Consider the following 16,765-nt stretch of genomic DNA (forward strand, 5'->3'; position numbering starts at 1 on the left):
GCCAGCTTGTCACACTCCTCAAAAACAAGCTTTACCCCCTAGAACTTTATGAAAAGACCTCTCACTCAGTCATCCAGTATCCTACTCTTCGCCGATGAGGGGCAAAAACCCCCAAACGGTTCTTTTCCTTCTGTCTTTGACCAAACAAAATAGGCTTTGTGCAAGGCTCGTTATAGGGTCAGCAGTGACTTATAGGGTGACTACCATGAATAGGCGAAGTAATAGAATTAGCTTTCTTGCTTTCAGAGGAGGGCTAATGAGCAAATGAATGGATTAGGTGGGTGAGAAAGTATATATGCCTTGTGTAATTGTCATTCCCTATTGGGTTGTTTCAGTATGGACCCAACCTTATTGGGTCAAATAAGTTGGCAATAAGTTAAAGAAGTTGGCAAGCCCAAAGCCAGTGCAGCCTGTGTATTGAATAGCTACCATGATGCCAGACTGTATTGTATGTGGTATGATGGCTCCACATTTACAGCTCATAGTACTGGCGCGGCTGTTTGTAAATGATTCACTCTAGGTTATCTGCTTTGTCCGCTCACTTTCAGGGAGGCAGTGGTTCGAGGCTTGTGCCTTTGAAAGACGGTCTTAATCCTGTGGTGGTAGAAGTAACGGCCGAAGATGGAACTGCCAAGAAATACGTTTTAGAAATCACTAAATTATCCACAAGCCATGCTTCACTTGAAGGGATCAGTCTGTCCGAGGATCTGGATCTGGCCCCATCATTCGCTCCAGATGTCTTTGAGTATTCATGTACTTCTGTTTACTATCTTAGCCCTGTCACTGTGAATTATCACTGTCTGATACATTAGAACCTGGCAATTCTGCACACCACTAGTGCATTACAAAAAGAAGTCTTTTATTAGTTATTTATGTTTTTTCCATCTCAATATTTTAATCACACTTGATTTCTTGCAGTAACTGCCATACATTTCACCGCCTTGAAAAAATATTCATACCCCCGTGACCTTTTCCACATTTCTTCACGTTACACCCACAAACTTCAACATATTTTATTGGGATTTTATGTGATATACCAGCACTAAGTATTTGTGAAGTGTGAAGGAAATGATACGTGGTTTTCTAAATATTTAAAAAATATACAGTACAGACCAAAAGTTTGGACACACCTTCTCATTTAAAGATTTTTCTGTATTTTCATGACTATGAAAATTGTACATTCACACTGAAGGCATCAAAACTATGAATTAACACATGTGGAATTATATACTTAACAAAAAAGTGTGAAACAACTGAAAATATGTCTTATATTCTAGGTTCTTCAAAGTAGCCACCTTTTGCTTTGATGACTGCTTTGCACACTCTTGGCATTCTCTTGATGAGCTTCAAGAGGTAGTCACCGGAAATGGTCTTCCAACAATCTTGAAGGAGTTCCCAGAGATGCTTAGCACTTGTTGGCCCTTTTGCCTTCACTCTGCGGTCCAGCTCATCCCAAACCATCTCGATTGGGTTCAGGTCTGGTGACTGTGGAGGCCAGGTCATCTGGCGTAGCACCCCATCACTCTCCTTCTTGGTCAAATAGCCCTTACACAGCCTGGAGGTGTGTTTGGGGTCATTGTCCTGTTGAGAAATAAATGATGGTCCAACTAAACGCAAACCGGATGGAATAGCATGCCGCTGCAAGATGCTCTGGTAGCCATGCTGGTTCAGTATGCCTTCAATTTTGAATAAATCCCCAACAGTGTCACCAGCAAAGCACCCCCACACCATCACACCTCCTCCTCCATGCTTCACGGTGGGACCAGGCATGTAGAGTCCATCCGTTCACCTTTTCTGCGTCGCACAAAGACACGGTGGTTGGAACCAAAGATCTCAAATTTGGACTCATCAGACCAAAGCACAGATTTCTACTGGTCTAATGTCCATTCCTTGTGTTCTTTAACCCAACAAGTCTCTTCTACTTGTTGCCTGTCCTTAGCAGTGGTTTCCATATTACCATGAAGGCCTGCTGCACAAAGTCTCGTTTTAACAGTTGTTGAAGAGATGTGTCTGCTGCTAGAACTCTGTGTGACATTGACCTAGCCTCTAATCTGAGCTGCTGTTAACCTGTGATTTCTGAGGCTGGTGACTCGGATAAACTTATCCTCAGAAGCAGAGGTGGCTCTTGGTCTTCCTTTCCTGGGGCGGTCCTCATGTGAGCCAGTTTCTTTGTAGTGCTTGTGTCACGGGTGTGTTGCCACGAAGATCGTCACGAGTACACAGCCTGACTTCTCGCAGCTGACTTGTTGGTGCTTTGTGTTTTCTCGGCAGTGAAGGAGTTAATTCTCTCTCTCTCTGGGCTAGCTGAGGTCCAGCCTCGCCCAGCTGCAATCAATGCTTCGTTAGTGAGACTCCTTTATTTTCCTGCAGGTCTGTTTGTGAGGTGTCGGTGAAAGCTTTTCATTCAGACTTACAGAGCGGATCGTGGTGTTTGGAGTTGCTGAGATAAGTGTATTTGAAAGTGTTATTTCCCTTTCCTCGCTTTATCATTTATCTCCTTTCCCGTTGGTGTTCCCTCTGTTGTAGTTTTGTTGAAGTTGTATGCAAGGTGGTTTTGGTTTTTCCCTTGTACTGTCTCGTTCGTCTAAATACTGTGTGTGGGCATATTATCGCTGGTTCCCAATTGTTGTGATCGGGGTCCTTCTCAGGACTAGATTACTGTGGTGCAGGGATCCTCAGGAGGTAGGGGTTACGCTGGCGGCCTGGACCTCTGTACCTTTAACAGTACCTCCAGGATGAGGGATTAGTCAGGGCCCCAGCTTAGGGTCAGCTTAGGCCCCCTACCTCCAGTATTCTGTGACAGTGTGACATTTTCACCGACCAACTTAGTTTTTCTCCAGCTACCATGGATCCAGTAGCCGGTCTAGCTCAGCAGTTGCAGAGTTTGTCCATGGGGCTGGCGGACGTTAGGTCCAAGGTTTTGCATCCTCTGGAGCAAGCCGGACCAGAACCTAAAGTAGCTCTCCCTGACAGGTTCACTGGGGGGCGGGACAAGTTTTTTGTTTTCCGGGAGGCATGCAAATTGTACTTTCGGCTGCGGCCTCGGTCATCGGGCAGTGAAGAACAAAGGGTGGGAATTGTCATCTCGCTCCTACAAGGGGACCCACAATCTTGGGCGTTCTCTCTTCCCCCTAGCTCCCCAGTTCTCCAGTCAGTGGATAGGTTTTTCGCTGCTTTGGGACTCGTATATGATGACCCAGATCGGATCTCCCTTGCTGAGTCTAAGTTACGTAGGATTCAGCAGGGAGATCGTCCGGCGGAGGAATTCTGTTCGGAGTTCCGTAGGTGGGCCACGGACACCCAGTGGAATGACCCGGCCCTTAGGAGCCAGTTTTGTCATGGTTTATCCGACAAATTACAGGATGTGTTGGCACAGTATGACTCTCCCGCGTCACTGGAAGCCGCTATGGCCCTTGCTATTCGCGTTGACAGACGGCTTCGGGAGAGGTGCGGGATAACTCTACCCCCTGTAATGTCTCCACCTCTTACAAGGTCCCCTCATATGGTGGTTCCCCTGGTCAGTCCGGAGGAGCCTATGCAATTAGGAGGGACATCATTTCGGGGAAGGGGACCGGTGGTGCGCCATAAGACAGGAAGGTGTTTCCTCTGCGGGAAAAAGGGACATTTTATTGGGGGGTGTCCATCCCGCCCCTTGCTGAGTAAAGAGTCGTCGAAAAAACTGTTGATCCCAGGTTGTGTGGTGGACGGCAATCTGGGAGTAGGTATTTCGTCCCTAGGTTCGTCTCAGTTTCTCGTACCGGCGGAGGTGGTGGTGGGTACGAGAACTGAGAGGATATCTGTTCTTCTGGATAGTGGGGCCGGGGCTAATCTGGTTGATGCTCGGTTTGCCCGGGTTCAAGGTATGCGATTGAGTGAGTTGGCTAAACCCATCCCCATATTCTCGATCGATGCCAGGCCTCTCGGTCAGGGAAGTTTTTTGCAAGCTGTGCATGGCGTAAAACTTCAAGTGGGGGCAATACATAAAGAACTGTTGTCTTGCTACGTGTTGGAGGGTCTTCCCACTCCTATAGTGTTGGGCCTTCCTTGGTTAGCTAAGCATAACCCTGTTATTAATTGGCAAACCAGAGAGATAAGCCAATGGAGTAAATTCTGTAATAAAAACTGCATGAACACGGTCATCGGTGCGGTTACTCCTTGGGTCTTACCTCCATTTCTGGCAGACTTTGAGGATGTATTCTCGGAGAATGGGTGTCAGGAACTACCTCCTCATCGCGAGTATGACTGTTCTGTAAAACTGCTCCCTGAGGCCAAGTTACCTAAAGCTAGGTTGTATAACCTTTCTGGTCCTGAGAGGCAGGCCATGAAGGATTATATTTCTGAAAGTCTGGCTAAGGGGCATATTAGACCTTCATCTTCACCGGTGGCCGCGGGGTTCTTCTTTGTTAAGAAGAAAGATGGAGGCCTACGCCCTTGCCTGGATTTCCGTGAACTTAATCGGATTACGGTCCGAGATCCGTATCCGCTCCCACTTATTCCCGATCTCTTTAATCAGATCGTGGGCGCCAAATGGTTCTCTAAGTTGGATCTCAGGGGGGCGTACAATTTGATTAGGATGAAGGAGGGGGATGAGTGGAAGACGGCTTTTAACACTCCGGAGGGGCATTATGAGAACCTTGTCATGCCATTCGGTCTGACTAATGCCCCGGCGGTGTTTCAACACTTTGTTAATGATATTTTTCGCCACCTGGTGGGACAGTTTGTTGTCATATATCTGGATGATATCTTAATTTACTCGCCGGATCTGGTGTCTCATCAGGAGCATGTTAGACAGGTGTTACAGATCTTGCGGGATAATAAACTGTATGCCAAGTGGGAAAAGTGTGTGTTCGCCGTACAGGAACTCCAGTTTTTAGGCTTCCTGGTTTCTGCGTCCGGTTTTCGTATGGACCCTGGGAAAGTGCGGGCAGTTCTTGAGTGGGATCGGCCGGAGAATCTTAAGGCACTACAACGTTTCCTGGGGTTTGCTAACTATTACCGGAAGTTCATTCGTAATTTCTCGTCCGTGGTTAAGCCTCTCACAGACATGACTAAAAAGGGGACGGATTTTTCTAGGTGGTCTGACAAGGCTTGTCAAGCATTCTCCTCCTTGAAAAAATGTTTTGCCTCGGCACCCATACTCATTCAACCTGATGCGTCTCAGCCATTCTTTGTAGAGGTAGACGCTTCCGAGGTAGGGGTGGGAGCAGTATTGTCACAGGGTTCGTCCCCTGGTAAGTGGCATCCGTGCGCCTTTTTCTCTAAAAAATTGTCGTCCGCTGAGAGGAATTACGATGTCGGCAATAGGGAACTCCTGGCCATTAAGTTAGCTTTTGAGGAGTGGCGCCATTTTTTGGAGGGGGCAGTTCATCCAGTCACCGTCATCACCGATCACAAGAACCTGCTATATCTGGAGTCCGCTAAACGTCTGAATCCCAGACAAGCTAGGTGGTCATTGTTTTTTACCAGGTTTAATTTCGTCGTTACATATCGTCCTGGGTCTAAAAATGTAAAGGCGGATGCCTTATCTCGTAGTTTCCCTGGGGCCGGGAATACGGACGACCCGATTCCTGTTCTTCAGGAGGGGGTGGTGGTTTCGGCAGTATGCTCTGAGCTGGAGGAGGAGATATTGGAGGCTCAGGGGGACGCCCCTGTTGGACCTCCGGGGAGACTGTTCGTTCCAGATCAGTTGCGACAAAAGGTGATCGAGGCACACCATAACTCAGTTTTTGCAGGACACCCGGGGAGTAAAGCAACTGTGGATCTCCTCTCGCGTCGGTTTTGGTGGCCTAACTTACATAAAGAGGTGGTAACTTTTGTCGCGTCCTGTGGGGTTTGTGCGCGCTCTAAGACCTCACATACCCGTCCGTCTGGGGCCCTCTTACCTTTGAAGATCCCGGAGCGTCCTTGGACTCATCTGTCTATGGACTTTATTACGGACCTCCCTCCGTCTTCGGGTAAAACGGTCATACTCGTTGTAGTGGACAGGTTCAGCAAGATGGCACATTTTATCGCTCTTCCGGCTCTCCCTAATGCTAAAACTCTTGCGCAGGTGTTCATTGGGGAGATTGTGAGGCTTCACGGGGTACCCTCCGAGGTGGTGTCTGATCGGGGGTCTCAGTTTGTGTCCAAGTTCTGGAAGGCGTTTTGTGCACGGCGGGGGATGCATTTGTCATTCTCGTCGGCTTTTCATCCTCAGACCAATGGTCAGACGGAACGTATGAACCAGAGCTTGGAGACATATCTTCGGTGTTTTGTGTCAGAGAACCAGGAGGACTGGGCTTCTTTCCTACCTCTGGCAGAGTTTGCTCTCAATAATAGGCGAAGCGAGTCCACTGGTAAGTCCCCGTTTTTTGGGGCATATGGTTTTCACCCCCAGTTTTGTACTTTCAGTAGGGGGGGCTCTTCGGGGGTTCCGGAGGAGGAACGATTTTCCTCATCTCTCGCTTCAGTATGGAGAGGGGTGCTGAAGAATCTGAATACTATGGGGAACCGATACAAACGTATGGCTGATAGGAGGAGAGTGTCTGGTCCGGACCTAAGTGTGAACGATCAGGTATGGTTGTCTACCAGGAATATTAAACTTAAGGTTCCCTCCTGGAAACTGGGTCCCAGGTTCATCGGGCCGTACAGAATCAGTTCTGTTATTAATCCGGTGGCATTCCGTCTTGACCTCCCCCCTACGTTTAAAATTCACAACGTGTTTCACAGATCATTGCTTAAGAGGTATGTGGCGCCGGTGGTACCGTCACCTTTACCTCCCCCTCCTGTGGTTGTCAATGGTAACTTGGAGTTCCAGGTATCGAGGGTCATTGATTCACGCTTTAATCGCCGGTCCCTTCAGTACTTGGTTCATTGGAAGGGGTATGGTCCTGAGGAGAGGATGTGGGTTCCTGCGTCGGATATTAACGCAGACCGATTAGTTCGGGCCTTCCACACGACTCACCCGGATAAACCTGGCCCTGAGGGTCCGGAGGCCCCTCGTAGAAGGGGGGGTACTGTCACGGGTGTGTTGCCACGAAGATCGTCACGAGTACACAGCCTGACTTCTCGCAGCTGACTTGTTGGTGCTTTGTGTTTTCTCGGCAGTGAAGGAGTTAATTCTCTCTCTCTCTGGGCTAGCTGAGGTCCAGCCTCGCCCAGCTGCAATCAATGCTTCGTTAGTGAGACTCCTTTATTTTCCTGCAGGTCTGTTTGTGAGGTGTCGGTGAAAGCTTTTCATTCAGACTTACAGAGCGGATCGTGGTGTTTGGAGTTGCTGAGATAAGTGTATTTGAAAGTGTTATTTCCCTTTCCTCGCTTTATCATTTATCTCCTTTCCCGTTGGTGTTCCCTCTGTTGTAGTTTTGTTGAAGTTGTATGCAAGGTGGTTTTGGTTTTTCCCTTGTACTGTCTCGTTCGTCTAAATACTGTGTGTGGGCATATTATCGCTGGTTCCCAATTGTTGTGATCGGGGTCTTTCTCAGGACTAGATTACTGTGGTGCAGGGATCCTCAGGAGGTAGGGGTTACGCTGGCGGCCTGGACCTCTGTACCTTTAACAGTACCTCCAGGATGAGGGATTAGTCAGGGCCCCAGCTTAGGGTCAGCTTAGGCCCCCTACCTCCAGTATTCTGTGACAGTGTGACAGCTTGATGGTTTTTGCAACTGCACTTGGGGACACTTTCAAAGTTTTCCCAATTTTTCGCACTGACTGACCTTCATTTCTTAAAGTAATGATGGCCACTCGTTTTTCTTTACTTAGCTGCTTTTTTCTTGCCATAATACAAATTCTAATAGTCTATTCAGTAAGACTATCAGCTGTGTATCCACCAGACTTCTGCACAACACAACTGATGGTCCCAACCCCATTTATAAGGCAAGAAATCCACTTATTAAACCTGACAGGGCACATCAGTGAAGTGAAAACCATTTCCGGTGACTACCTCTTGAAGCTCATCAAGAGAATGCCAAGAGTGTGCAAAGCAGTCATCAAAGCAAAAGGTGGCTACTTTGAAGAACCTAGAATATAAGACATATTTTCAGTTGTTTCACACTTTTTTGTTAAGTATATAATTCCACATGTGTTAATTCATAGTTTTGATGCCTTCAGTGTGAATGTACAGTTTTCATAGTCATGAAAATACACAAAAATCTTTAAATGAGGTGTGTCCAAACTTTTGGTCTGTACCGTAGATCTGAAAATTGTGACGTTCATTTGTTTTGTTTTGTTTTGAATCAATATTTTTTAGGACCATCTTTCGCTGCAATTGCTGCTGCAAATCTTTTGGGGTTTGTCTCTACAAGCTTTGCACATCTAGAGGTGACTTTTTTGCCCATTTTTCTCTGCAAACTAGCTGTAGCCTGGGGAGATTGGATGGAGGTGTCTGTGAATAACAATTTTCAAGTCTTGTCACAGATTCTCTTTGGGATTTAGGTTTGGACTGTGACTGGGCCATTCACACACAAGAATATACTTTGATCTAAACCATCCATTGTAGCTTTGACAGTATGTTTAGGGTTGTTGCCCTGTTGAAAGGTGAACCTACGCCCCAGTCTCAAATCTTTTGTAGCCTTTAACAGGTTTTCTTCCAGGATTGCCCTGCAATAGCTCCATCCATCTTCCCATCAACTCTGAACAGCTCCCCTGTCCTGTTGAAGTAAAGCATCCCCACTGAATGATGTCACCGCCATGTTTGACGGTGGGGATGGTATTTTCAGGGTGATGTGCAGTGTTAGTTTCCTGATACACATTGCATTTTACATTTAACCCAAAAAGTTCTACTTTGGTGCCAGAGTACCTTCTTCCACATGCTAGCTATGTCCCCTACATGGCTTTTTGCAAACTGCATTCGGGACTTCTTATGTCTTGCTTTCAGAAATGGCTTTCTTCTTGCCACTCTTCCATAAAGGCCAGATTTGTGGAGTATATGACTAATAGTTGTCCTGTGGACAGATTCTCCCACCTGAGCTTTGGATCTCTGCAGCTCCTCCAGAGTGACCATGGACCTCTTAGCTTTTTCTCTAATTAGTGCTCTCTTTGATTGAGGTGTCAGTTCTTCTCTGATTGGTGCTCTCCTTGATTGGAGTGTCAGTTTAGGTGGACGGCCATGTCTTGGTAGGTTTGCAGTTTTGTCATACTCCTTCTATTTTTGCATGATGGATTGAACAGTGATCTGTGAGATGCTCAGAACTTGGGCTATTTTTTTATAACCTAATCCTGCTTTACTCTTCTCCACAACTTTATCTCTGACCTGTGTGGTGTGTTCCTTGGTTTTCATTATTCAGTTTGATCCCTATTGTTCTCCAACAAACCTCTGAGGCCTTCATAGAACGGCTGTAGTTACACTGAGAATATATTACACACAGTTAGACTCTGTGTGTAAAGCAATTGGTCACTCAGGATTTTATTTAGGGGTATCAGAGTACAGGGGGAAAAATACAAATGCATGTCACAATTTTCAGATTTATATTTTTAAACTATTTAGAAAATGATATATCACAGGAGGCAGGAGTGGGTGATGCTGCGGGCCACGAGCTGGGAGAAGGGGTTGTACCGGCACTGCGAGGCTGCGGGCCCTGGGCTTCAAAAAGATGTCGACGGCGAAGCAGGAGAGAGTCCCTGCTATTCCCATTGCTTTCCCAGTGGTTTGATTCAGGAAAATAGCCGCCGGAGGCGATGCATGCACAGGTTTAGATCTCAGCTCATCATTGATGCCTTACAGCATCTATCAGAGCTAGCTTGATCCCGGTTTAATCATTTAAATCACTCGGTTGCGTTTGAGGTAGGCACAGGAAGCGGTTTTCATTAAAATGTCCAGGCTGGTTTATTAAGACTCCATAAACCACTCAGGAAAACCAAACAGAAAAACAGCCTTTCCAGCACAGGGTGAAAACACAAAGTAAACGGTCCATACAGTAGAGCGGGTCCTCTGGCTTGGATTAGTGTCCAGTTCTTGAGTCCTTAGCAAAGACTATCACACTGGAGATCTACATACCTCCAGGTACAGACACTGAATGAGACATTTGGTCTTCATTTTATCTGCCATACCACGCCCCCGGGGTGGGAATATGTGAGAAGCCAGTCCCATTCATCTCTCTGACTGCTCGTAAACCCGGCTCTGATACGCCCTAATAACTCTCTAAGAACTATACGTGCTGGAGACTGTTTTCCCAGGCTTACATCACCAAAACTACCAACCTCAATGATACATATCTTCCCTTAAGCACCTATCCGGTGGCCATCTTACAATATACAGTACAGACCAAAAGTTTGGACACACCTTCTCATTTAAAGATTTTTCTGTATTTTCATGACTATGAAAATTGTACATTCACACTGAAGGCATCAAAACTATGAATTAACACTAGTGTTGAGCGATACCTTCCGATATCAGGAAATATCGTATCGGATTGGATCGGGCCGATACCCAAAAAGTATCGGATATCGCCGATTCCGATACCGGAAACCAATGCAAGTCAATGGGACACAAATATCGGAATGAAAATAAACCCTTTCTTTCCTTGTAGGTTAATTCTACATGAAGTAAAACAACTAAGAATAATGTAGAATGACATGAAAAGCCGGCAATTCATCAGCGGCATACACCGGTACCCGACAATTTACAACAGAAAGAATAGAGCTTCACACATAGATTAGATAGATAGAAACATGTCAGTCACATATATATGAAGTACTGTGACAGTGTTGATTACTGTACTTGTCATTTAGTGTAAAGGATTTATTTAAAAAAATAATAGTGTTTTCATGCACCGTCTCTTTAAGAAAGCCGGCCGGCAATTCAGCATCTGTACCCGACAATTTAGAATAGAAAGAATAGAGAATCACACATAGATTAGATAGATAGAAACATGTCAGTCACATATATATGAAGTACAGTGACAGTGTTGATTACTGTACTTGTCATTTAGTGTTAAAATAAAGGATTTATTTAAAAAAAAATTGGCGTGGGGTTCCCCTTAATTTTAGGCTCTAGCGGAGGTTAAGCAGACAGCTGGGGCAAATGTTTGAAGCCTGGGAAGGGGGTAATACCCACGGAGCTTTCCAGGCTACTAATATCAGCCCCCAGCTGAATACCTAGCCTTTACTAGCTATTAAAATGGGGGAACCCCCCAAAAAAAATAACGTGGGGTCCCCCCTAATTTAATAGCTAGCACAGGCTAGGCAGACAGCTGGGGGCTGATATTAATAGCCCAGGAAGGGTGCCATGAATATTGGCCCCCTCCCAGGCTAGAAACACCAGCCGTCAGCCGCCCCAGAAATGGCGCATCCATAGGATGCGCCAATTCTGGCACTTAGCCTCGCTCTTCCACGCTGCCCTGGTGCGGTGGCAGGGGGTAATAGGGTTGGGGTTGATGTCAGCTTATAATGCCAGCTGACATCAAGCCCAGGTTAGTAATGGAGAGGCGTCTATAAGACACCCCCATTACTAACCCCATAGTCAAAGTTAAAAGAAAACACAAACACCCAGAATAAAGTCCTTTAATTGAAATAAAGACACAATTCTTTATTGTTCTAAATTAAACCATACTTACCATCACGCCCATTCCAGCTGAAGCCAACGATCTCCTGCAATAAAAGTAAAATAATAAAGCAACCTCATCCTTACCTTTCCATGGTTCCCACGACAGCTTCAGCTCTGCTACATCGAGATGACAGGCTGGACCGCAGCAGAACGCTGCCATCCAGCCTGTCATCCCACAGACACTGAGAAGCGCAGGCATGCTTGCGCTCCTCAGTGTCTCTCTGTGACGTCATCCAGATGAGCCGAGTTCATGTCCAATGAACTCAGCTCACCTCATGCACGTCACTGACAGCGTGGGAAAATTCTCACGCTGAAGTGCTGAGTGCAGGAGAATTTTCCCACGCTGTCAGTGACGTACATGAGGTGAGCTGAGTTCATTGGACATGACCTCGGCTCATCTGGATGCCGTCACAGCCAGACACTGAGGAGTGGAAGTATGCCTGCGCTTCTCAGTGTCTGCGGGATGACAGGATGGATGGCAGCGTTCTGCTGCGGTCCAGCCTGTCATCTCGATGTAGCAGAGCTGAAGCTGTCGTGGGAGCCATGGAAAGGTAAGGATGATGTTGCTTTATTATTTTACTTTTATTGCAGGAGATCGTTGGCTTCAGCTGGAATGGGCGTGATGGTAAGTATGGTTTAATTTAGAACAATAAAGAATTGTGTGTTTATTTCAATTAAAGGACTTTTTTCTGGGTGTTGTGTTTTTTTAAATACTTTACTAGAAATTCATGGTGGTCATGTCTAATATTGGCGTGACCCCATGAATTTCGGGCTTAGGGCCAGCTGATAATGCCAAGCTGGCCTTAACCCTTTTATTACCCAGTGAGCCACCGCACCAGGGCCCTGGATGAGTTGGGTACAGCGCCAGAAGATGGCGCTTCTATGAACGCGCCATTTTCTGGGGCGGCTGCGGACTGCAATTTGCAGCGGGGGTGGCCCAGAAAGCTTGGGTCTCCCTGCGCTGCGGATTCCAGCCCCCAGCTGCCTAGTTGTATCTGGCTGGGCACAAAAATAGGGCGAAGCCCCACGCATTTTTTTTTTTAATTATTTCATGAAATTCATGGAATAATTAAGAAAAAAAGGGCTTCCCTATATTGTTGTGTCCGGCCAGGTACAAATAGGCAGCTGGTGGTTGGGGGCAGCCCATTCCTGCCTGCTGTACCTGGCTGGACACAAATATAGTGCGAAGCCCCACGTCAATTTTTTTTAAATCATTTCAGGAAATTCATGAAATAATTAAAAAAAATTGATGTGGGGCTTCGCCCTATATTTGTGTCCAGTCAGGTACAGCAGGCAGGAACGGGCTGCCCCCAACCACCAGCTGCCTATTTGTACCTAGCCGGACACAACAATATAGGGAAGCCCTTTTTTTCTTAATTATTCCATGAATTTCATGAATTAAAAAAAAAAAACGTGGAGCTTCGCCCTATTTTTGTGTCCAGCCAGGTACAACTAGGCAGCTGGGGGCTGGAATCTGCAGCGCAGGGAGGCCCAAGCTTTCTGGGCCCCACCCGCTGCAAATTGCAGTCCGCAGCCGCCCCGGAAAATGGCGCGTTCATAGAAGCGCCATCTTCTGGCGCTGTACCCAACTCATCCAGGGCCCTGGTGCGGTGGCTCACTGGGTAATAAAGGGGTTAAGGCCAGCTTGGCATTATCAGCTGGCCCTAAGCCCGAAATTCATGGGGTCACGCCAATATTAGACATGACCACCATGAATTTCTAGTAAAGTATTTAAAAAAAACACAAACACCCAGAAAAAAGTCCTTTAATTGAAATAAACACACAATTCTTTATTGTTCTAAATTAAACCATACTTACCATCACGCCCATTCCAGCTGAAGCCAACGATCTCCTGCAATAAAAGAAAAATAATAAAGCAACCTCATCCTTACCTTTCCATGGCTCCCACGACGGATCCAGCTCTCCTACATCGAGATGACAGGCTGGACCGCAGCAGAACGCTGCCATCCAGCCTGTCATCCCGCAGACACTGAGAAGCGCAGGCATACTTCCACTCCTCAGTGTCTGGCTGTGACGGCATCCAGATGAGCCGACAATGAACTCTGCTCACCTCATGTACGTCACTGACAGCGTGGGAGAATTCTCCTGCACTCAGCGCTTCAGCGTGAGAATTTTCCCACGCTGTCAGTGACGTGCATGAGGTGAGGTCATGTCCAATGAACTCGGCGCACCTCATGCACGTCACTGACAGCGTGGGAAAATTCTCACGCTGAAGCGCTGAGTGCAGGAGAATTTTCCCACGCTGTCAGTGACGTGCATGAGGTGAGCTGAGTTCATTGGACATGACCTCCGCTCATCTGGATGCCGTCACAGCGAGACACTGAGGAGCGCAAGCATGCCTGCGCTTCTCAGTGTCTGCGGGATGACAGGCTGGATGGCAGCGTTCTGCTGCGGTCCAGCCTGTCATCTTGATGTAGCAGAGCTGAAGCTGTCCTGGGAACCATGGAAAGGTAAGGATGAGGTTGGTTTATTATTTTTCTTTTATTGCAGGAGATCGTTGGCTTCAGCTGGAATGGGCGTGACTGTAAGTATGGTTTAATTTAGAACAATAAAGAATTGTGTCTTTATTTCAATTAAAGGACTTTTTTCTGGGTGTTTGTGTTTTTTTTAAATACTTTACTAGAAATTCATGGTGGTCATGTCTAATATTGGCGTGACCCCATGAATTTCGGGCTTAGGGCCAGCTGATAATGCCAAGCTGGCCTTAACCCCTTTATTACCCAGTCAGCCACCGCACCAGGGCCCTGGATGAGTTGGGTACAGCGCCAGAAGATGGCGCTTCTATGAACGCGCCATTTTCCGGGGCGGCTGCGGACTGCAATTTGCAGCGGGTGGGGCCCAGAAAGCTTGGGCCTCCCTGCGCTGCAGATTCCATCCCCCAGCTGCCTAGTTGTACCTGGCTGGACACAAAAATAGGGCGAAGCCCCACGTATTTTTTTTTTTAATTATTTCATGAAATTCATGGAATAATTAAGAAAAAAAGGGCTTCCCTATATTGTTGTGTCCGGCTAGGTACAAATAGGCAGCTGGTGGTTGGGGGCAGCCCGTTCCTGCCTGCTGTACCTGACTGGACACAAATATAGGGCGAAGCCCCACATAATTTTTTTTAAATTATTTCATGAATTTCCTGAAATAATTAAAAAAAAATTGACGTGGGGCTTTGCACTATATTTGTGTCCAGCCAGGTACAGCAGGCAGGAACGGGCTGCCCCCAACCACCAGCTGCCTATTTGTACCTGGTTGGACACAACAATATAGGGAAGCCCTTTTTTTCTTAATTATTCCATGAATTTCATGAAATAATTAAAAAAAAAAAAACGTGGAGCTTCTCCCTATTTTTGTGTCCAGCCAGGTACAACTAGGCAGCTGGGGGATGGAATCTGCAGCGCAGGGAGGCCCAAGCTTTCTGCCCCCCGCTGAAAATTGCAGTCCGCAGCCGCCCCGGAAAATGGCGCGTTCATAGAAGCTGGATGCTGTACCTGGCTGGCATACAAAAATATGGCGAAGCCCACGTCAAAAGTTTTGGGAAAAATTAATTAAAAAATAAATAATAATTTAGGGACTGCATCTTTATTAACTCCTCAAATGTCATTTAGTGTTAAAATAATGGATTTATTTAAAAAAAAAATGGCGTGGGATCCCCCATAATTTTAGTCTCTAGCGGAGGTTAAGCAGACGGCTGGGGCAGATGTTTGAAGCCTGGGAAGGGGGTAAAACCCACGGAGCTTCCCAGGCTACTAATATCAGCCCCCAGCTGAATACCTAGCCTTTACTAGCTATTAAAATGGGGGACCCCCCCCAAAAAAATGACGTGGGGTCCCCCCTATTTTAATAGCTAGCAAAGGCTAGGCAGACAGCTGGGGGCTGATATTAATAGCCCAGGAAGGGTGCCATGAATATTGGCCCCCTCCCAGGCTAGAAACACCAGTCGTCAGCCGCCCCAGAAATGGCGCATCCATAGGATGCGCCAACTCTGGCACTTAGCCTCGCTCTTCCACGCTGCCCTGGTGCGGTGGCAGGGGGTAATAGTGGTGGGGTTCATGTCAGCGCCAGCTGCCATGAAGCCCAGGTTAGTAATGATGGGCGTCTATAAGACACCCCCATTACTAACCTACAAAGTGTTAAAAAGAAAAAACACACTACACCCAGAAAAAAATAATTTATTTGAAATAAAACACACAATTTTATTTAATTCTTAGTTTACTAAAAATAATAGTTACCTGTCCACGTTCCTGCGCTGATCTCCCATGCACAGCTGTCACATCTGAAGATGGTGACAGCTGTGCATGGCTGCTGTAAGCTCACGCTGCCGGGAACACGTCCGCTCCCGGCAGCGGGAGCCACTGACTGAGGTCACCGGAGTGCATTCAGGCAGCGCAGCTCCGGAGACCTCCTTTACGGCACTGCTGTACCGTGGGAATTTCTCACGATACAGCAGGGCCGTAAAGGAGCTAACCGGAGCAGCGCTGCCTGAACTCCGGTGAACCCTTACGGCCCCGTCATTCTAGCGGCGGCAGCGGTTCAGAGCGGTCACATTCTATGTGGCTGCTCTGAACTGGAGATCTTCGTGGGACACTCGTGGACTGCTACGGAGGGGTAAGGATAAGGTTGTGGTTTATTATTTTATATTTTATTACAGGAGATCGATGGCTTCGGGGAATTAGGTGTCTTGGTGAGTATAGGTGTACTTTTTTATTTTTTACTTTATTTTAGGTGGCGATCGGCGGGGACAGGTAATGTATGAACTAATTTCTTTTAGGTAACCACTGGCCACCAATGACATGTATTTAACATTTATTGGGGACACAGTAGGGCAATTTAAATAGCAGGATCAGTCTGATGGGAACTACTGCTCCCATCGAGCTGATCCTGCTGGCAGGAGTGGACGGGGGACAGACATAGGCCGATGGGAGTAGTAGTGTCACATCGGCCTATGTCTGCCTGCACGCACACACACCGCACACACCCGCACACATCGCACAGACACCGCGCACACCCGCACAAACATCGCGCACACACCCCGCACACACACCCCGCACACACACTAATCATGACGGGTCTGGGAGGTGAGGCTGACCTGTGCGGCCGTGGCAAAGTTCATGTGAGTTCATGCAGTCAAGCATGAACTCACATGAACCCTCTGAGGGCAACGCGGCGACTTCAAATGAACAGCTGATCGGCATCACCTGATACCTCAGCTGTTCATTTGAAATAACCGGCGGG

The 16,765-nt window shown here is 47.1% G+C and overlaps 1 protein-coding gene across 4 annotated transcripts in view; it reads left to right on the top strand.

Annotated features, from left to right (window-relative positions):
* Positions 1 to 16,765, top strand: part of LOC141257542 (uncharacterized) — a 174,449-nt gene that overhangs the window by 3,293 nt on the left and 154,391 nt on the right. For 2 of the 4 annotated variants that reach the window (XM_073672177.1, XM_073672178.1), the window contains exon 3: positions 549 to 753. The exons of 1 other annotated variant lie outside the window; for it this stretch is intronic. In XM_073672177.1, the coding sequence (XP_073528278.1) occupies positions 549 to 753 (205 nt within the window). Of the gene's footprint in view, positions 1 to 548; positions 754 to 16,765 lie in introns of those variants that run through there. One more of the 4 variants, XM_073672180.1, reaches the window with a different exon arrangement.

Source organism: Phyllobates terribilis, unplaced genomic scaffold (assembly GCF_046119375.1).
Source record: "Phyllobates terribilis strain yellow unplaced genomic scaffold, ASM4611937v1 Scaffold_3__8_contigs__length_932513732, whole genome shotgun sequence".
Lineage (NCBI taxonomy): Eukaryota > Metazoa > Chordata > Amphibia > Anura > Dendrobatidae > Phyllobates > Phyllobates terribilis.